The sequence below is a fragment of the Pteropus alecto genome, unplaced genomic scaffold (assembly GCF_000325575.1).
Source record: "Pteropus alecto unplaced genomic scaffold, ASM32557v1 scaffold125, whole genome shotgun sequence".
In the NCBI taxonomy this organism is placed as follows: domain Eukaryota; kingdom Metazoa; phylum Chordata; class Mammalia; order Chiroptera; family Pteropodidae; genus Pteropus; species Pteropus alecto.
Genome location: NW_006436888.1, coordinates 2,380,669 through 2,403,051, shown reverse-complemented (window position 1 = coordinate 2,403,051; position 22,383 = coordinate 2,380,669). Strand labels below are relative to the sequence as shown.

Here is a 22,383-nt window from a genome sequence, read left to right as displayed (position 1 = left end):
CAGCAGCATGCGGGCGTGACGGGGGTCTCATGCATCTTAATTCTGGGTGTCTCACTTGAGGCTGTGAGACAGGATGAGGTCCTAAAGTAGCCCTGCTGCTCAAGTCAATGTTCCTCCATTTGTTCACCCACAAATACTTGAGCACACGCTAGTTTTCAGTTATCGTTAAGAATCTGTATCTCGAGATGTGTACATTCCTGGGAGAAGTAACCCACTGATTATTTAGTTTTTAAAATGTCTGCTGAGTGCTGTGCACTGAAGATAAGGACTTGTGCTGCATGCTCGAGGGCAAAACTCATTAACTAGGGCTTCCCAGAACTCCTGTGAGAGAGAGACAAATACATGAGAGATGCTAATATAACACTTGTCATTATTGAGCCCTTACTGTGTGCCAGGCACTATGGTCATTCATGCTTAATTAACTGAGATGCTTAATATATATCATCTTACTCAGTTTTATTTAACCCTCCGAATATTGCTGTTAGCTATGTTCTACCGTTACCCTATTTTATAGATGAGGAAACCTAGACAGAGAGGTAAAGTCACTCTTCCAGGTACACAGAACTCATGAGTAGTAGACTTTGGATCCAGCTCTTGACGTGCTTGTGCCAGATCTCTTAACCACTGCGCAAAAATCAGGTGCCTGTTGGATGAACACAAAACCACACTCTCACTGGGGTGCTCAGTATGGCTTCAAAAGAGAGGGCATTTGAACTGAGCTGTCTCCATGGGCGGCGGATTGGGGCTTCGAGCCGAGGCTTGAGAAGAGGCAGGAGAGCAGTGAGAGGCCCCTTCTCATCCTAGGGTGGCTTCCTTTACATCAGAAACGAGCTTTTGTGGAGCGGTGTGGGGAGGGAGGAAGAAAAGAGAGAAATGCCTCCCCAAATTCCCTTTTCTTTCATTATCTCTGGGCTTTCTGGAATCTTACTTTCCTCAAATGGCAAGAGCTTTCTTTCAGTGCCCATTAAATGTAAGGTGCCTGATGAGTCATGTGAACAGGAAACGTTGGAATTGAATTCGAAGAGATATCACTGGGAAAGGACAGTCAGGGAGGAAGTGGGTCTTGAGCGGGGCCTTAAAGGGTAAGTAGAATCAGAAAAAGCGAAGGCAGCGGAAAGGGCACTCTGCAAGGGAGGAGTCTAAGTGAGGAAGAGGCAAAGGGAACAAATTCCTCCTGATAGAAGTGCAGGGCTGAGAGCATTTGGAATATAAGGCTGGTGTCTGAGTCTGTTTGGGCAGCTATAACACACCATAGACTGGGTGGTTTATAATCAGCACAGCTTTATTTCTCATAGTTCTGGAGGCTGGAAAGTCCAAGATCAAGGTGCTGGCATATTTGTGTTTGGTGATGGTCTGATTCCTAGTTCATAGAGGGCAGTTTTCTCTTGGTCTTTACATAGTAGAAGGGGTGAGGGAGCTCTCTGGGGTCGCTCGTAGGGGCAGCCATCCCATTCATCAGAGCTCCACTCATGACCTGATCACATCCCAAAAGTCCCTACCTCCTGGTATCATCACTTTGGGGATTAGGTTTCAACATGAATTTTGGAGAGATACAAACCTTTAGTCTATAGTAGCTGGAAATAGTTGTGCCAGAATAAGGTGGGATCTGAGGCTGTGGCAATGTGGTTTGAAGCTGATCTTATAAAGACTAGGAGCCATTGAGGATCTTTGAGCAAATGAATAACTGATCTGAAGAAGGTGATATGTTAGGAAGATACAAGGCAGTGACTGATCTGGAGACTTCTTCACCCCAAGAGTCAGACTGTTAACTTACTTTAAATTATGCATCCACAGGGTGGTTTGGAAACCAGAGAAACTGTCCACTAACAAGTGGTATAGAGTGTGAGCTACGCTGATTGCTATAGTTAGAAGAAAGAGAGTCGGAAATTACAGAAATCGTATAGAACTTATGAACAGGATTGGAACAGAGTTTAGGAGTAGGGAGGAAGCTCAAAGAAGAATCAAAAGTAAACAATGCCTAAGTTTTGTGATTGCAAGAAAATAATTCCATTGGCAAGGAGAGAAATCCAAAGTGAGAATTAGAGAGGAGTTTTATACCTGTTGGCTTTAAGATAGAAGTGTCCAACGCAGGGATATGGAACTAGAGTCCATGGGAGAGGTTAGCACTGCAGATAAAGATTAGAGGAGTGTGCCTTCTGCACAGGCCGACTCCAGCTGTGGATGAGGACATGTCACTGTGAGAGGAAAGACCCTCACTGCCCACTTTTTGAAAGGGAAGGAGTCTAATTTTTGGAACAGAGAATGAGTTCAATTCCAGTTTTTTGAGAGACTTGTATGATACGTCTTTTTTAACTGGTAAATTAGTGTCACCGAGTTTGAAATAAAAATAATTTGATGTGATGTTTGGTGATACTCAGTGAAAACTGATCTGAGTGTAGAGTAGTACTTAATTCAGCGTTTCCACCTGTAGACAGTTTGACCTGTCTTGGAAGTCCTTTCCAGATTGCTTTGCTTCCTACTGGCAGAGTTTTTAAGTATCATTTACTTACTACATTTAAACAGAATATTCTCTTCCGCAATGTCAGGTATCTGCACTGTATTTTATATTCCATTGTGGAACTGAAAGTTGAACTAAGCGTGGCAGGAAACACACTAGATAGGAACAGTGTCACACAGACAAAAGCATGGGTATGCTTGCTTTCCACCCTGTTTTAGCGCTGCATTTTAAATGTCACCACAAATGTGGATTTTGTCTTTATTATCTGATGTTTCCCTTCACCTCCAGGTGCCCAGATGACTATTATGAGCCAAGCTTGTGCAGAAAGGTGTAATATAATGCGGCTGGTGGATCGGCGGTGGGCAGGGATCGCCAAAGGAGTGGGCACGCAGAAGATTATTGGAAGGGTACATCTAGGTGAGCGAACGGCACTGGGAGTCTTTGTGGATTTAAAATTTTTTCTTTAGGATAGGTACATCTGATCCAGCAAGCCTAAACCTTAGAAATTTTAAACCGTATATTAAAGTTATACATATGTGCATGTTTTAGCCGGTTACAGAAAACATCAGTCCCCTATGTACCTCTGTTTCCTGCTCCAAATAGATAATCCTTTTCAACTGTTGGAACTGATTTCTTTTGGCGCTTACCTCCGTATTTCTAAATAACATGTTTATAGTGCTATTTACCAATATGACTATATAAATACTATTGAGAGCATAGTCATCTGATTGCTTTTCCTTTTCTTGGAATTAGTAATTGCATTTTTGTTTTGTTTGGTTTTGGTTTTGGTCCTTGGGTTTTTTGTGTTCCTCATCCCCACTTACCTGGTTGTTTAAATCTCCTTTATACGTTTCATCCTTTTGAAGCTGCTGCTTTCAGAGCCTGGACGGGTGGTTCAGGGCTGCTTCGTGGCTGCTGTTTGGAGTTTCCCTTCGCCAGGGCCTGAAGGGCTGCGTATTTCTTGGTCTCATGTCAGAGTACGTGAATTCCCGTGTCTTCCTCTTTTTCTTTTGCTCCTCAGTTTATTAGAGTGCGTCTTCTAGTAACTTCCTGAGAAAAAGTGTATGAGAGTAAATTGAGTCCTTAAATATCAGAACATGTCTTTTTATCCCCTACATTCGACCAGTCTGGCTGAGTTGGAAATCGTTTTCCTTCACAATTTTTGTCAGTGTCGCTGTGGAGAAGCTGGCTACTATTCAGATTCTTCATCCGTTATGTGAAAGATTTCTCTTCCATTTCTAAAGCTTGTAGAATCTTTGACCTCAGCATTTTAAAATTTGACAGTGATGTGCTTAGATGTAGATAGATCTCTTTTCATCCACTGTGTTGGGTACCTTTCAGTCTGGAAGAATGATTCTGATAATGATTTTCTCCCTCCGGGATGCCTGTTATTCAGGTAAGATAATCTCCTACCCTGTACTTGTCCCATAGTTTTCTTTTCTTACTCTTTCATTATGTTTTAGGTTTGGGGGTGTTTTTTGTCGGGGGGTGGAGGGGTCGTGCCGTTTCCTCAACTTTGCCTTCCTTTTTCACCAGGTCCTGAAGGGTTACATTTATAACTTGGTTTTCTCAAATGTCCGGTGATCCCTGGCATCTGCTCATAGTGAAGAGTGGGACACCAAAAGGCTATTTGGAGATTACTTGGGCGGGCAGCCATGGCGGTTATGGGTAATCTGGAAGATTCAAGGAAAGGGAGTAAAGGGCTAGAGTCTCAGCAAGCTTTCACTTCATCTCACTGGTTTTCAATTAGGTGCTTGTTTTTGTGTCCCTGTCTTCCTCTGTCTCACCTCTATCACAAGAGCCTCTGTTTCACCCTCTTGAGGAAGTAAACCTCGTCTACTATGGAGGTAGAAGAAGGTAGTTGGTGGCTGAGCAGAGTACAGGAGAGGAACCCCAAGATCCAGTTGCCTGCGTAGACCCTTTTTTTTTTTTAAAGTTTATTGAAATAACATTGGTTGATACAATTATATAATTTTCAAGTGTACCTTATAATTTGACATCTATATATTCTATTGTGTGTTTACCACCCAAAGCCCAGTTTCCTTCAGCTACCATATATTTGATTCCCTTTACCCATTTCACCTTTCCCCCTACCATTTGTTGCTTTAAGATTTATATCCCACATATAAATGATACCATGTGATTTTCAACTTTTCCTCTCTGGCTTATTTTGCTTAGTATGATTGTTGCAAGGTCCATCCATGTTGTTGCAAATGGCAACATTTCATCTCTTCTTAAGGCTGAGTAATTTTCCATTGTATATATGTACCACAGCTTCTTTAGCCAATCATCTATCGTAGGACACTTCGGTTGCTTCCATGTCCTGGCCACTGTGAATAATGCTGCTATGAACATCGGTGTGCAAATATCTTTTCGGATATGGGTTTTCAAGTCTTTGGGGTAAATACCCAGTAGAGAGATTGCTGGATCATATGGTAGACCAATTCTTAGTTTTTTTGAGGAACCTCCATACTGTTTTCCACAGTGGTTGTACCAATTGCCTTTAGCCTATCTGCCTGGACCTGCCTCTGCCCTATTTGCAGAAATACTTGTTTCAACCACTTCATCAGCCTCTGGGGAGTTCTGTGACGTTAATTGGGTTGCTTCTTAGTTTTTCTTACTGTCATCCGCTTTCTTAGTTCCAAAACTGTTTCACTTGTCTCTTCCATTATTTTTGGCCTTAGTGATTTTTACCGTAAAAAAAAAAATTTTCTTTTCATAATTTTTTAGGAGTAAATGGAGATAAATATATGTGTTTAATCCTTCATCTCTAATTACAATTCTTCTTTTTGTTTTTTCTTCAGCTATTTAATGCTCATTGTAGAGAATTTTGAAAGTATAGAAGTGTGGAAAGAAGTGGAAATACTTTTAATCCTTTTAGGGAGAATCAGCCATTAATGATATTTGGATAGATCTCTTTTTGGCCTTGTTTCCATGCATTTTTTTTCTTATAAAAGGTGGTCAGATGATGTATAGAATTTTAAACTCTGCTTTAAGGAAAATTAACATTTGTAACGTTTTCCCAATGTTACTATAAATTTCATAAGCATCATTTAAATAAATGAATGATATTCTATTGTATAGGTTTAATGATCAACTTTTGAGATACATTTTCCCCCAATATTTCATCATTGTAACGTAGCAGTGGATTTTTATGTAGTTTTGTGCACAGTTTGATTTTTTTCCTTAGTCAAGATTCCTGTAAGTAAAACTACTGAATCAAAGGTTACAATTAACTCTCTATTGCTAACTGGCACCAACCTGGTTTCTGCAGCACTGAATGAATATTCTTCTTAATGTCCTTATATAATCAAGTATTATTAGTTTTTACTACATTAATTTCAAGACAGAAAACTGGTTTCTTATCATAAGCTACTTTTCTTCTATTGAAAATTATAGTTTTTTCTACCTATTTTTCTCTTTCACATTTTTTAATATACGTGTCTATTAGTTTCTCTTTTTTTTTCTTCTTTGGTTGATTTATGTAGATAGGATAATTTAAATACCTTGCTCTCATACTTTCCTGCCCATAGTAGGACTGAAATTAGATAGGAATACCACAAATTGGTTGCTTCAGAGTCTGAGTTCTCAGATTTTTCATGGTTTTAAGTGAGAAGACAATAGGAGGAGACAAAATACGACCAGTCACTGTGTCCTTCCTTGTGGATAAACAAGTTTTACTATTTTGCAGCTTTGGCTGTGATAGGCATGAAGGGAGCCTTATGACAATAAGGAAAATCTAAATAAGGAGAGCTATACCGTGAATAGGGAGACTCAGTATGTTGAAGGTGGTAATTCTCCAACATTGATTGACAGAATCCTTGTTAATACCATCAGCATCCCAATAGGGGTGTGTGTGTGTGTGTGTGTGTGTGTGTGTGTATGAGAGAGAAAGAGAGAGACTTGATGCACTAATTTTAAATTTTATATAGGCCCTTTATTGCAGAAGTAGTCAAGATACTCGGAGTAACTTCCCCTTCTATATATCAAAACAAAAGGATTAGAACAGAAACAAACTTGGACTTACGTGACTCTGGACAAATGAAAGAGGAAATCTTACAGAGCAGTGGGGAAAGTTTCAGCAAATGGTGCTAGGACAATTGGTAATCCATGTGGAAAAGATGCATTGGAAATTGGACCCTGCTTCACATCACACACAAAGGTCAATTCAAGGTTGATTAACGACCTAGGTGTGGAAGGCAGAGTCAAAGCTTTTAAGAGAAAATGTAGAATATCTTGCATAGGGAAGAGCTTCTTTCAGAGCTAGAAAGGAAAGTGTTTGATAAATTCAGCCACAGATTAAGAACTTTTCATCAAAAGACATCCTAAAAAAGTGAACAAACTAGGAAAGAATTTTAGTAACATATAACTAATAAAGGTTACATATTCAGAATATACACATACTCTGTATCCTCCAACTCAGTAAGAAACACAATATAAAAAAGTTACGTAAGCTGTTTGAAAGGAAACTCAAATAGTTAATAAGTATAAGAAAAATGGCTTAACCTCATTATTAACCAAGAAAGTACAAAATTATTGCCAGATTAGCAAGATTTTAAATCTAAAGATGTTGAATGTTGGTGAGAGTGTGGAGCAATGGGAACTTCCATGCACTACTAGGAACTTTTTAGAAAATAATTCAGCATCACCAAGCAGAGTTGAGCCTAATCTGTAGAATCTTGTAATTCCACTTTTTAGAATATACCTCAGAGAAATTCTTGGCACACCAGGAGACAAGTACAAGAATATTCATGTTAGCATTGCTATCACAGCGGAAACTAGAAGCAACCCAGAAAGTCCTGTAGGAGGAATGGCTACATCAATTCTGGTGTATTAGACATTACAGTACTCTAAGGGGAGACGCTTTTGTAGGCATTGCCTAACTGCTGTACCACTTTTTATAAGTCAAAGACATATAGTCACATGCATCTGTCGGGATAAAGTACCTCAGTATTTTTTTGAGTAAAAGCGAGTTATAGTTCAAAAACAAAACGAGTTAATATGTTGCTTGGAAATCATATAAAGCTGGTAAGAACTATAAGAAAAGCTGGGAATGATTAACACAAAACCCAAGAGAGTTAGGAGGCTGGGAGGAGGCAAAGAATAAGTCATGATCAGTAGGACATATAGGAGACTTCTTAGTTTTCTGTTTCTTAACTTGGGAAAGATGCATAGGTGTTTATTCTTTTAGGCTTTATAGGATAAATATATTTCATACACTCTTCTGTTTATAAGATATACGTAATAACAGTAAAACTTGTAATATATAAAGTAAGAAGAGTAATTGACAAAAGAGGCAAGGCAGAAGGCTCCAGGCAAACACAGGCCTTGTCATTGTCTCTGGTTGGGCAAATAGAAACTTGATTATAACAGGTAATAAACAGTTGACTTTTTGGAGGCTAATTTAAAAGGTTTAAAGTGTACAGATTTTATTTCCCTTTTAGAAAACCTTTGTACATATACAGGAAGTGGGTGGTTTATTAGAGAAATTGGTCTCTTTTTTTTAATCCACTTTACTAGCTGGCACCTTCATTGACTTTTAGACTGATCATTAGTGTTACAGGATTTTCTTTTCATACTTAATTCATCTGTTTGCATGCTTTGCCTTGGCTTTGACTTATTGCAAGAAGCAGGGCACAGAAATGATAGATACATGTCCAAAGCTTGCCTGGCCTTTTGAAGCAAGAATCAGTAACTTCTTCTCTTCGTCATGTGCTTCAGCTCAGGTTCAAATTGAAGGAGATTTCCTGGCGTGTTCCTTCTCTATACTTGAGGAACAGCCCATGGACATGCTCCTGGGACTGGACATGCTGAAACGACATCAGGTAATTAAGAACTTACTTTCTGCGCTGGCTTTTTGTATCTTCTGTGGTTATTGCATCATTTCTCTTGGCTGTGTGTACTGGGAAACTAAGAAGTGTGACTCTTCAGACCTAGAAAGGTCCTTAATTAATGATGTCACACAAAGTTTGAAATTACGTATAAGTAGATATAGAATCTGTTTTTGTGAAATCTCTCTGAATCTTAAATCTCGCCATCTGTTTTGAGATACAATGGGCAATTTGGTTCCTTTGTATAATTTTAGTTTCTGATTAGAACTCAAGTAATTTTTTGATGGGTTTGTAGGGAAGTGTCGATAACACACGATTTTACTGCAAGTGTAAGTTTATAAGTCTTTAATAGCTAGTCAAACAGTACTTGGGGAAAAAAACTTGGGAAGAAGAACTTCAGGATTAAAGAAGACGGTACACATAAGATATCAGACATAGAAATGTACAGGGAGAATGGTTTGTACCTTCATTTGTAGTGATATTTCTACAAGTGCTCTGAAGCCTAATAATTTGTTGAAAGGTGAATTCAGTGAAGAAGCAATTGGTATCCACTGGGTAGTAAAATTCTTCACAGTAAGGTTTCATATCTAGTCAATATTTTTATGTCTCTAATACTCCTTAAAATTTTTTAATATTAACTTTCCATAAAATATATACTGCATTGATTTTCTAATCAAAGTACAGAATTTTAAGTAGAAGGAATGAGTGAATGTATGTATAAATAAAACGCATATTGTCACTATTTTTCCCTATTTTTTTTCATCATGATACAGACCAGGAGTCTCCAACTTTACAGATATGTGTAACTATCCTGTATTAAAGAATTACAGAAATACGCAGGAAAAGGAGGGCGGCATGAGTATGAAGTAGAGGCCGCTTTTGTAGGCATTGCCTAACTGCTGTACCACTTTTGAGACCGTTAGTGTAGAGTGTAAATATGAGCTGCACTTTGTAGAGTAAACGAAAAGCAAAACGTAAAACCAGATAAGTGGTATGTCTCAGTTTTATGAGAAAAAGTCACTTATATGTTTGTGAAAAGTGGTGCTGCTGATTATGCCTGGCATTTTTCCAAATTTTCTACAATGAACATGTATTATATTTAAACTCAGAAATGAATCGATGTTGTGTTAGACACATAAGTGTAAACTATATCCTATAAAGGTTATTCTGCTATAAACTTTAAATATTAAAAAATTCTAAATTAACAGACAGTATCACTTTGGTTAAAGTTTAAATACTTTCAGGTAAAGTTTTTTCGAACCATCTGTCTCTGTCATTGTTGCCCCTTGCAAGTGGAGTTTTAAATTCAAGATCATGATTTTTCTGCATGGCGTTTTACCTGCTATCATCAGTCTTTGATTTCTTCCTCGTAAGTGTTCCATTGACCTCAAGAAAAATGTCCTGGTGATCGGCACCACAGGCTCACAGACCACCTTCCTTCCTGAGGGCGAGTTACCAGAGTGTGCCCGGTTGGCATATGGGGCCGGGCGAGAGGACGTGAGGCCAGAGGACATTGCAGACCAAGAATTAGCAGAAGCCCTTCAAAAGTCCGTACAGGATACAGGTATCGGCAGTGGCCAGGCTCTTGAATGATACTGTCATTGGTGGGTGAGCCAGGGAAGTTCAAGCTGCAGAGGGGATAGGGGGACCTTCCCAGTTCGTAATCAGTCTCATCGTCCTGTCAGATGTGTTCCTTGTCCTCTTACTGCCTCCTTCCATCTCTAAATACAATAAAGAAAAACTGTGTTTCAGCAGATTAAGAAACAGCAAACAGCAATCCACCGGTATGTGCACGATAGATTGGGGAGTTACTTGCATAGGCACATTTTGGTAGACTTCCTAAAAAAATCGTTTGTGTTTTTTTTCCCCCACCTAAAGAAAATTATAACAGTAAGCAGACACTTCTTTTGAGTTCAACAGTATTTCCCTGAAATTTTCTTCTCCTTTTCTTAGGCCCATCTATTTTGAAGAATAGTGTAGTCATTGTGATTATGCAACCCTAGCCTTTTTAATATCGGCTGAAAGTGCTGTCACCAGAGACGGAAGAAATAGCAATAAGAAGCATAATTGAACATTAATCAAAATATAGTGTTTATGCTATTAATGACGTCACACTAGTGTGTCACTGGGCCAAATAAGAATAGTGTGTAAGCTATTGAAATGAAGCTACCTAATTCTTTTTTTCCTCAGTCTCAATTGTTGTAGCTTACTTAAATCTAAAGAGCAAGCCAAGTTTTCTGGTAAAATGGAAGGACACAGTTTTGCTGAAATTCCATTTCTGTGGGTAATTTTTCCCCATCTGTTTCAGAACAGTAACTCTGGGATGCATTTTCTAGAAGCTGAAGAGAATGAACTTTTAAGTTTGGGTTATTTTAAAGTCTTGAGCATAATTATTCATCAGTGACTAACATCACACATTGCATTTTCTGGTATTTAATAAAATGTATTAGAGCTACAAGGTCAGGGAGTAGCTTTCCCCTAAAGACAAAAAGGATAAGAGCTTTCAAAATAACCAGCCAAATTTTGCCAGTGTTTATTACTGGAGAACATACAGTGGTTTAGCCCTGAGCCTCCGTAGACTGGGCGTGGGTAGCAGATGGAGTTTTCCAAGCTGGCCTTGTTCAGAATCTACTCCACCAGCACCTTTTAGCTCAGTTTTATGTATGAAGTACAGTTTTGGTTGTGACTTAAGTATTTTGTAAGAAAGGGAGAATTTCGAACAACCAGACAGAAAAAATTCATAGTTTTAATCTTCACTGCAAGGCAAGCTTGAATGAGTTTGATGTACCTACTTAGAAGATTTTACATTTCTGTAGTAACTTGTGAGCTTAGTCATAACACCATGTATTAATAAAATGGGGCATATTTTAATTTTGTGAAATCTCTATTCCCCCCCGCCGCCCCACACACAGTTTGGCACTTTTGTTTGAGAAACACTAGCTCACGGTAGCAGTGCTTTCCAACCTGGTAACACTTTCTCTCTTTGGGTAATTACCTTCTTTTAATATAAAGTTTAGGAGATTCAAATAGAAACCACAGTTTTTATGCCTAGTGAGGGAGAGATACTAATTTGGAAGGATTAAAAGGAAATGGCGCTCTCTATGACCTTTTGTTACTGACAGTGTATTGGCGTGTGCTAATTTTTGTAATGTTAAGTAATGAAATAATCTTACAACATCAGGTCCTATTTGTCTGGAACATCAGCTTTCCAATATCATCAAAATCGAAACTCTGGACATAGTAGGTGAAAGTATTTTTGTTAAAAACTATTTCTTTGGTGACTACTCTATACCAAAGTATCTTTATCTTATCTATCAATTGAAAAATAATTCAGAGTAGGAGCTGTATCTGATATGTTCTAAAAACAGGTTAAAAGGTAAATTAAGCTACGTTAGATGGTCAGGTTTGGTTTGTTTTTCTTCTAAAATAAATCTCAACCGAGAAAGAAATTTGGAAAGTGACTGTTACATGTGTTTTACTCCATGAGATGGCCATGTCGTGTAGTTCCGTCTATGGGTCTACTTTTTTTCACTGTCTCACATGTTTGCCCCTGATTCTCTGTGTGTGAAATTAATTTCTTTCCAAGTTCTGTTGAAAATCTGTTGAAGTTGACAGATGACTTTCTGTATTGTGAGAGAATTAAAGCAACCGGTGAATCTTTTGGATGTCCAAACGACAGACACATACATTCCCCAGCTTTGACCCTCCCAGTTCCTGATGTTAAAGATGACAAAGGAATGGAGACTGTAACCCCGCATGCTGTGTGGTTTGCATTGTTAACCCAAGTTTGCTTGTCTGTTTCCTAATTCAAACAGAGCGTCAGAAGCCATGATGCATGTAGTGTGTGTGTGCTGCAGCTGGAGTGGGCCCCAGACCAGGTATTTATAGTCACCGCCTTAATTACGCCTTCCATCCAGTCGTCTGTGGTCTGAAAGTCTCTGTATCTGCAGCGGTTTTGTAACGTAGCGTCTGTCTTTCACCATTTCACCTCGTGTAATCTGGTTACAACCAGCCTGTGTATACGTTCATATGTCGGCATACACACATACCTAAGCATAATTTCCCGTTTGAAATTTTATCAATTTTTTTTTTGTTAGAACAGTCCAAGGGCAGGGAAGTCCCAGTAAAAACAGCGTCCATCTTACATTGCAACTATCAAATCAGGAATATCAGCATCTCGGCACTTTGCTGTTGGAAGTAACTGTGCTGTTATGGATTTCACAAGTCCCTTTCTTCTGAAGAACTGAAAGTTCTTTTTTCGCATTACTGCATACAACTACCTGGAGTTATAGAGAGGCAGAAGATTTCATCTGTTGAAGAAGAAATGGAAACTTAGGCCAGGCGACTTGTCCAGGGTCCCAGAGTCAATAACATAGGCGAGACTGAAGTTTTGTTGTCCCAGCAGCAGAAGCCAAGACTGCTTTTCCCTCTCTCCCTAGCTTTCAGACCTTCACGGGAGGCACTGTGCTCGTAGAGTAAGTGAGGCAGATGTCGGCCTGAGTGTATTAGCTGACGTATCGGGAGGAGGAAAGGCGGTCTTTTAAACTATTGGCCTAGGACTCTATAGGGGTTTGCAGGCTGGTTGTAATTAAGATACATAGCTCTTAATTTCTTCTTTTTTTTTTTTTCTTTTTCTCGTGGCGGGGGGGCGGTAAAAGCAGGCATAGTTTAATTCTTCCATCCACTGTCCTCGTCCTCCTCTCCTATCCTGTAGCGCTGAGCCAGTCCTCCCCACGTCTAGGACTCAGGCCAGTGAAACTGACCCTCTCCGCTACAGGAGGACTATATGCTGTTTTTATAGTGAGTACACAGTGCATTGAGGCCATGTTCACCTTGACCTCACCCAGTTGTTGGAACTGTCCTACCAGTTGTCAGAAGGCCATTATCACGGGCCTCCGCATGCCGCTAACGAGAGCATTTCACTACAATGCATCTTTTCTGTTCACATTAACTCAAAATAGAATCTTTTTCAGAGTCAGCCCGAGGGATTGATAAATAATAACTGTTTTAGACTAATGGATATAGTTTGCACTGAGATAAATGTAGTTTTCTCATTTACCATCAAACTATGAGTAAGATTGTTTCACAAGAAATCAGTAACTTCCTGACATAGTGCTTTATCTTCTCATGCTGTTAATCGCTGTTGGAATAGGATGATTTGGAGCCATTTGAATTGTAACTGCATTGCTCCATGACTTCTTATGTCAAGGTCAGACCCCTGCATCGGAAGCTAATGTTCACATCTGCCCTTACAGATCAGACTGTGAAGTCATTTTTGTCACCAGCCTTTGACTTTTAAAGGTCTTAGAATAATTACATAGAGGTTCAGTTCTAACTGGGTCAGTGGCAAAAAGAGAGTTAAACTGATGTTGAATGTTACTATGCTTACACTGAGGTAATAGCTAAGCCTGCCATCTTATGTAAGTGACAGTTAAGTTGCAATGGATCTAAGTCGTCATTGCCTATTGAAAAACTATCATGAACTATCTCCTTCCACTGCCTGAACTCTACCCCTGACCCAGCATTCCCCTGCTCTTAAAATACTTAAATGTTCTTACTTAGTCGTACTGTGTTAGTGTGATAAAAGCAACTGAGAATCTCCTAAAGTTGCATTATTTGGTAAGATGTTGATTGGGATTTAATCTTTTTGATCCTTCGCTTTGTTTTTGTTCTCTGAGTCATGCTCACATAGTTTTATCATGATTTTCAGGATATTTGGATAGAATTAAATAGAATGTTTGCTTCTCTGTCTTCTGGAGGTCCCTGAGTATTACATTCTTCTTTCTCTTTATAACTTTCGCCCTGTCCCAAATATACCTGATTTTAGACTTCTTATTGATATCCTTAGTGTTCACATTTAAAACACTAAAGATGCCTTAGCTTGAGAATCATTCTAGTGCAGACAGCTTCAGAATTTGTAATATACTTAAGAGTCACCTGAGGAGCTTATTGAAAATGCAGATGCCTAGGTTTGCTCCCAAGGATGGTTCGCCAGAATCTGTGTGCCTAGCAGACATCCCAGGGGATTTTAGGGCAAGTGGTGGAGCGAACACACTTGGAGAAACTATTCTAGGGTTATGAACTCGCTGAGAATGAAGACACGTAAATGTCCTTCAGTCTCGAGCACGAACCCAGCCATTATGTGGACGTTTATTAATGGCACTTAAAATAAAATATTGAATTTCAGTACACATATTTTATTAAGAACATGCCTACCTCTTATTTCAGTGGTGTGATGTTAAATTGTCTACCACAGTGGGAATGGTTCTTGTATAAGTCTATGAATATAAACAAACCCAAGTTTAAGGACCTGATTTTGTCCTATCCTGTTCGGATTTGTATCCTCTGATAATTTAGTGGCTTCTGTAACTTAACTAACCTTTTTTCCTTTCCCTTTTGTTCCACATAGAGAAAAGCGGTGAAGAAACTACCTCACTGGGAATGTCATCATTACCAACTTCAGGTGGAGTCAGCCGTCCAGCCCGTCCTTTAGGACAGAGCCCTGAGATAGGTAATCCTGCGGGCCTTGCTCGCTCGGTCTCTGCTTCAGTCTGCCCTTTCAAGCCCAGTGACCCGGACGACATCAAACCTAAAGCTGTGAAGGCTTCAGCTGAATTCCAGATCACCTCTGAGAAGAAAGACCGTGTTCCTCTGCAGGATTTTCCTGGTCGTGCTTCTCCAGCAGACCAGAGTCCAGCTATGCCTTTGCAGAGTTCATCCGAAGAAGCCATCGTTGCAGATAACCTGGAAGAAGCACCCAGGGCCTCACGTCTCATCTCCACACGAGACAAGAAACTAGTTTGTCTGTCACAACAAGTAGGATGCAAGAACCACAGAGGTTCCTAGGTGAAAAGGGTTGGCATCCAGAATGTCAGAATCTGAGTCAAGCGAATGGCCTTTGGCAGCACGAAGAACCAGAGAGCAAACAGCGTGAGGTTGTACAGCAGAGTGCTCTACGTGACCAGGACCATCTTTGTAACACAGGGGACCTTGAACTTCTTGGAGGAAGGCAACAGGTTCAAACAGAAAGTGTTGATGTGGAAGCTACAATGGAAAAAGACAGGCTGCAGCAGAATGTGGGTCTTCCAGGTACACAGAAAAATATTCCACCTTCAGGATGCTCTGACTGCTCAAATTCAGAAACATTTATGGAAGTAGATCTAGATGAACAGTCTCTAGTCGCTGTGCTTAATTCAGCAGGCGGTCAGAATGCCAACGTCAAGAACATCGGTGCATCTGATCTCACCTTAGATAATCCCGTGATGGAAGTAGAAACATCAAAATGTACCTCTTCATCTGAAATTTTGAGTAATTCCATTTCCACTCAAAACTTACAGCTCCCAGAAAGTAATGTTGAAATGTCTGGAACAAATAAAGAATATGGGACTCGCTCCCCCTCTTTAAGTCTGTGTAGCGGTTGTCATCCTTCTGTGGAGTCAGCAGAGGAATCTTGCTCATCTATAACAGCAGCCTTGAAGGAACTTCATGAACTTTTGGTCATTAGTAGTAAACCAGCTTCAGAAAATACATGTGAAGAAGTCGTCTGTCAATCAGAAATGATAGCTGAGGGCCAAACAGGTGATGAGGACCTTTCTGAAAGATGGACCCCAAATAAGCATCTCACAGCTACCCAGAGTGAACAGTGTTCACAGGTCTCCTCTCATCAGGCTGTATCTGTGTCAATGAAGACAGAAAAATTAACAGACACTTCTGCTGGCGCAGGGGTAGAAGATGTAGAAAATATTAACATCAGGGGTCCAGGCGATGGCCTGTTAACTGATAACGAAGGTGTCCCCAAGTCTAAAGAATCAGTAAACGAGAGCAATCCTGTCACTCCAGCCTCGGCTAAAATGTCTAATCAGTTACACTGCACCTTAGGTGTTGAAATTTCACCTAAACTCTTAGCAGGTGAGGATGCACTCAGTCAGACTTCAGAGCCAACTAAGTCCTTGTCATCAGATTTCATCTTGGTTAAAGATTTGGGTCAGGGCACACAGAATCCAGTGACAGACAGGCCTGAGACCAGAGAAGATGTCTGTCTGGAAGCTGCAGGGCCACTTCTTGAATTCGAGCCACCTACTAGCTACCCATCCTCAAGTCTCTCCATTCTTACACCATTAATTTTTCCTGCTGCAGACATCGACCGGATTCTCCGTGCTGGCTTTACCTTGCAGGAAGCTCTTGGGGCTTTGCATCAAGTTGGTGGAAATGCAGACCTTGCACTTCTCGTTTTGCTGGCAAAGAACATTGTAGTTCCTACATAACCATAGAAAAGTGGGCTAGACCTTACTCCATTCCCTTAAAGAAAGCTATGTATACACACACACACACACACACTCACACTCACTCTCACTCACACACACACTCACACACTCACCACATATACAGTATACGTAGGAACCTGCAAGCAGAATGTTGAGCCAGATTTTTTTTTTAAAGATTTTTTTCGGCCAAAGTAATTTATGCTCTCTTGTCTGATGAATTTGTCTATTCTATTTGTTAAAATTTGGGCCTTTTTAAATGTATTGGCAGTATGTGCATACAGAAACTTTTTATTCTCCTTAAGGTGATGTATTCTGGAATAAAATTGATGGTTTCGTGTATAGCATACCATTTTAGAATGAGAGTGAATGCTTTGAAAAGCAGAAGCTGTGAGAAATCCCACCACCCATGCAGCTAAAAGGTGATTATCTTCACACTTTGGCTGCGTCTGTGCTGTAGGCAAGGTATGGCTTGTTGATTCAGTTGTCAAGTTACAAACTTTTGACCACGTGGTTTGGTGTTTGGAATTCTACCCAGTGCTCTCTGTGTATTATGATTCACCAGTTATAACGGGAAATTGGAGAATAATTGAATAATATTCTAGAGTGGTTATTTATGTGGTTAGGATTTGACATTTTAAAGGAATCAGTCAAAAGGGTTTAAAACTTGGGTTACTTTGTATATCACAGGCTGCTGCATAGATTGCCAAATGCCTTGGATGAAATCTTGTGGGAGAATTTTCATTAGATTGAAACATGGTGCTACCCAGATTTAAAAAAACAAACAAACCTGTAATTCCATTTGCAAATGTCTTGGTGATGTTTCAAGAACTGTGAGTGAAAAATAATGGCCTAAAACACTGGAATTTACTAGAGATTGGGTTTGCTAGCATCTCACTGATTACACCTCAACCCTGAATGACTAATGATGAACTTAAGTTCGGCCGATGGGTTGATTGCCAGCAGTTTGTTTCCTTTCTAAACTCATCTTCTAGCAGGTTCTATAGCTCAGTTTGAGCTGTGAACTGAGTGAAAGAGGAAGCGTGAACCTTGTCACCAGTTCATCGCGGTGCTCGAAATGGTCGGTGTGTTCGGTGGCTGTCCGTCACGGCAGTGGAAGTAGCAGATGCAGTTTCTGACTTAAGTGGCCTTGGTAGAGTTTTTCATCCTTTCCTTTCCTCAGGAGTTTCTTTTTTTAAGCAAGATTCGCCATATTTGTGTTTACTGTGTCAAGTTAGAGTGGGGCATAGTATGTAGATGTATTTATTGTGGCCTTTTTTTATATGAGGACGAGCCCTTGGGAATCATTGTTCTGTGGGCCCCACTGTGCAATAATCCTACTGGATAGATTTTAAATATTTTTTTTTTTTTCCCCTGGAAGCTCTCTTATGTACCTAGCAGGAATCTAAAAGGTTGATTTTATTGAAAAGAATTTTGAGCATGATAATTCGCAATTCCAGGTTACAGTTTGCAATGTGTTTGAAACAGAACTTTTGAAAGGGTGATTTGTGAACTTAGTGTTAAATGATTTTGTCTAAAGTCCGACTCTCTTTGAAAACTTATTCCTTCCATCAAAATTCACATCATTTAGCACAATCAAAATGGAGGCTCATATCTCAGGAGTTTTTGAAATTTTAATTTGGGTACACTTAAAGACATTTCTACTCTATTCCATCCTCTTTCTTTTGGCTGTGATGTTTGTGTGTGTGTTAGGAGACTTTAGAAATGTTACAGAAAGTAACATAGATTCATCATGATCCTCTGAAGTTAGGAAGTGATTGACAGGAGTTGTAGTTCACAGTTTTCAAGAGGGCACTCAGAACAACAGGGTAGCCAGATTGTCTTTAAAATGTCCTTTTAGACAATCACATGTTACAGACCCTTTTGCTTGCCCTACACCAAAGATGTAAGATGCGCTAGGAAGCTGCTTATAGGATTTCTGTCAATCAATTCTTAGAGCTGTGATTGTAATTAAGTAGTTGATTGAAGCAAAATCTAATGACAATGCAATGGGCCCCTGTATTTACTTTATGGGTGGTGGTTTGGAATTTATTCTAAACTAATAAATCTTTAGGGCCACGGAGTGAGGTGGATGTCAGGTGGATGTTGGGTAGAGGAACTAACCAATGACAATAGGCTCCTCCAAAAAGGCCTTTTGTGTGAAGAGAGGCCTCAGGGTTTCCTGTGTGAGTAGATGGCTTATACCACTCAGAGGCTTGGCCACTGACTTTTCACAATGTGGAGATTTGAGGATCTATCCCAGGGGGAGTATGAATATCAGTCTGGAAAAGGTTTCATTGCAATAGCTTTTTAATGTATATGTATATTTATTTCTAGAAAAAAAGTTGACTAGGCCTCTAATTGTACATGTATTCTTGTTAGGAATACTTCAAATGAGTTTAACCCACTTGCCAAATATCCTTGCCCTTTTTCATCGTTTATTTTTCAGTGTGTTTAATTGATTTTAATTTTAAGATCCTCCTGTCCATTTGTATGAAAGTAAAGTCGTTGCCGTTGTTAGGGTTTTGAAGGATGTTTAAATTCGGCAATTCTAGAACACAAAGGGAATTAAGGAACATGACGCTAGTGAACCTTCATTGTCAACTTTTATTCAACGTGCAGAAATTAGAGATTAACTCCTCCAAGAATAAGACAAAATCATTGTGAAACTCCTCTGGTTACCAACAGAACTGATAACAGCCAGCCATATCCAGTAATGGGCCACTTTACTGGACAACTCCTTTGCCATAACCAGTACTGGACAAGCTCTCTTGATTAGCGCGTACCTCCAAGGATGGTCTCAGTTTATTCACCAAAGAGAGGAGAAGGTTTTTATGTATAACTTCTGCATTTTCCCTTGAGATGGTTCCTGTTTGTAAGAATGTGCTTGGTAACTAGACAGCTATATCTAGGCTATAGATTTTGCCCATTAAAGCTGGTAAGAATTATTTCTACTTGGACCTGTTTAGACCTCCAGACACCAGCCAGTAGCCTTCATCCCACAGTTTGGGCTTTAGCTGTAAATATACAAGATTACCAGTTGCTTGGCAAAAGGAACTGGATAGATGGTGAGTGTGCGTTAAAACTGTTTGCCTTGCAGCCTACGAAACTTCCTAGAGCTCCTTATCTCCATATGCACTAAAGGGAAATGAACCCCATGTGTTTTTTTCCCAAAGCATTTCTCCAGCAAGAGGGTTGCATAAAAATGAAAAGATATATGAGACTTTGTATCACAGATTTTATGATAACCAGTTAAAGTGGAATCTGCCTGTTCTTCCTTTAGCACTTCTGTCTCTAGTAAAAGCCATAAAAATTTCATTGGTTTAACCATCAGCTCATGTGTATATATACATGTGATTGACAGATGCCGTACAGTTCATTTTACATAGATTAAAAAGCAAACAGTTTTCATATCTACAGATATGTTCTTCATTGGTGGTGGCTTTTCTCCCACCATGTGTATAAAAAACTGCCTTGCAGGTAACTGGCCAGGAGAGTGCATTCTGATTTCTTACCTGTTTGCCACCTGCCATGAGGGTAAAGAGGATCATTGAACTGTTACATATTTCAGACTTATCACTGGTAACGTAAGGGAAGCTAACTGGATTGTGCATTCTGCCATTCCAAAAATACCAAAAAGCCAAATTTTTCCTTCCAATTTGGTGACTTAGTGTAGTCTGACTAAACAAACAAAAAAAAAAACAAAGTTATCAAAAGTTTCCCTTCCCAGAAGATGGATGTTGCCTTTCATGGTAGGAGTCCCAAAAAATAAACATAGCTTTGTCTATGAATTAAAAATACCGATTCTTAACAAAGTAAGTTCAAGCATGTCCTTGAGAACTGGAAATGTAAAATCATGGCTCAAATTCTGTACTTTAGTGGCCCCTCGGTAGGTGTCACTAAGAGTTCATTGAATAAACTGAAGAACTTAGGGGTGAACCTTCCATGTGCTTGACTTTCCCTTGTGCCTTAGTTTCTCCACATATCAGAGGCATCGGATTTTGGTGGGGAATGGAAATGGGAGTATGGGTGGGGGTGAGTTGGAAAACACCCTCCTGGGGCTAGAGGGCGTGCGCGGCTTGGTCCCGAGGTCGCCTTTACTGCTCATTCAGAATTATCCTGCACCACATCATTAGCTCTCCCCAGATGGAAGCATGATAACAGGGCTCTTTGCATCGAGAGTGCTGAAACACGCTTTCTAGCTGTTAGTCGTGTTCCTCGTACTCTCAGTATTGTGGTTAAGGCAAAGAAAAAGTTCAGGAACAATCTATTTGAACAGGAAGCTGGTACTCTCTTGAAGGCTATGCCGCATGAGTCTTTGAACGAGAATTCATTGATTCATTCATTGTACATTAAGTGCCTGTGTGCCAGGTATTAGTGGGGGGACAAGGGGGACTGAAACAGGCGGAAGCTGCCCTTGTGACTTTCAGTCTAGTAAGGAGACATGAAACAAATTTTTGCTTCAAGAACAAGATGTGTTTTTGCCTATTAGGCTTTTATTTTAAAAGTCATACTAGAATGATTCAAATTCAAAGAGGACTGGGAAAATAAGGCTCAAAATGGACTTAGATGCTGTGCACCTAAAATTTCTCTAAAAAGTTAATTTAAAAAAAATAGAGAAACGGACAAAAAAAATTTGAACATTTGATAGAAATACTTGAAGAGAGAAAGTATTCAGAAATCAGTTTATGTTGTGGGTGGGGGTGGACAGGGTAGAGATCCGAAATATGCACCAATGACAGTCAACTTTTTCTCGCTTCGGGACCGCCTTCCATGCAGGGCGGAGGTGGGAGTGTACTGTGGCATCCTCCCCACCCCACCTTGGAGCATGGCTGCTCTGGAACACTGGTGGGGAACAGGACTTAGCAGAGAATTCTGCAGGGTTTGCTGTTTTGAAGCAGCTTGAGTGTAAGATGTGAAAATGGGAATCTAGAGCAGAAAATGTAGCAAGCAAGGTTCTGAGATCGGATGATGGGCAGAAATTTACAAGGAGATTCAAGGCTCTACCGAACCTTTCTACAGGTCAGCTCCATCAAAAGGACATTATTTAAGATGTCACCACATATGTTGTAATCTTGACACCTACAGGGAGAATTTCTTGACCTTAACTACTAGTTACTTACAAGGTTTACAGTGAGAAAACAGGTTTGACAATTACATATTGGTGATTGGTAATCTAGACCCTCGAGGCTGTAAGGTGAAAGGGTATCGCTGGTAAGTTTTAGGGCACAGTCATAGAATGAAATCTGTGGAGGGTGTGGTCAAGGGTATAGGAGTTGGAGATTATTTCTTAAAAAGCTAAGCAAATTACAGAAAACCTGGAGTGGGGGCATGGAATACAAAATTAGGTTAATTCTTACAGAACTGTATTTCTTTAAATAGGTACCATAAGAAGGTTTTCATTAGCTGACTTGGGGAAAGGGCATGCTGGGTTCTTTTTTCCTGGGGAAAATACATGTTTGATGGGAAATGATATAGTTTGCCAGGAGTTTGTTTTACACACAACTTGAATGAATGCATCTGTGGTTTAAAAAAGAGCCAACCTGTTTCCCACCAGAGGCAGTCGCATTATTACCAGATTTCCTTCAGTCCGAGATTACCTGATGCCGACCAGACTTCTTTTTCCTTCTCTGAAGGCCCCACAGCTTTCTGAGTTTATGCCACTCATCTGAGACCTTTCCCTCTGAATGATTATATTTTCATTCTCTAGTCTACTCCTTTTGAAATAGTTCTGGTGACATACTCGGAGCAATTCAGCATAATGATCGCATTTGCTTTTTTTCACTGTGCACCTATGATGAAAATTGATTCGCTCGCTTTAATTCAGAAATCT

At 39.8% G+C, this 22,383-nt stretch overlaps 2 protein-coding genes across 3 annotated transcripts in view; both read left to right on the top strand.

Moving 5' to 3' along the window:
• The window catches only part of DDI2 (DNA damage inducible 1 homolog 2), a 31,810-nt gene extending 16,117 nt beyond the window's left edge, over positions 1-15,693 (top strand). Inside the window, exons 6-10 of one of the 2 annotated variants that reach the window (XM_006914331.2) lie at positions 2,747-2,875; positions 8,180-8,283; positions 9,664-9,853; positions 12,105-12,167; positions 14,699-15,693. In XM_006914331.2, coding sequence (XP_006914393.1) covers positions 2,747-2,875; positions 8,180-8,283; positions 9,664-9,853; positions 12,105-12,121 — 440 coding nt within the window. In that variant the 3' untranslated portion in view covers positions 12,122-12,167; positions 14,699-15,693. Of the gene's footprint in view, positions 1-2,746; positions 2,876-8,179; positions 8,284-9,663; positions 12,075-12,104; positions 12,168-14,698 lie in introns of those variants that run through there. The other variant, XM_015591330.2, reaches the window with a different exon arrangement.
• RSC1A1 (regulator of solute carriers 1) lies at positions 14,700-20,494 on the top strand. Its single transcript, XM_006914330.3, is given in 2 exon segments — positions 14,700-15,034; positions 15,037-20,494. Coding segments are annotated over 2 exon segments (1,821 nt in total). The 5' UTR covers positions 14,700-14,730; the 3' UTR covers positions 16,554-20,494.
• The last annotated feature ends 1,889 nt before the right edge of the window (positions 20,495-22,383 follow it).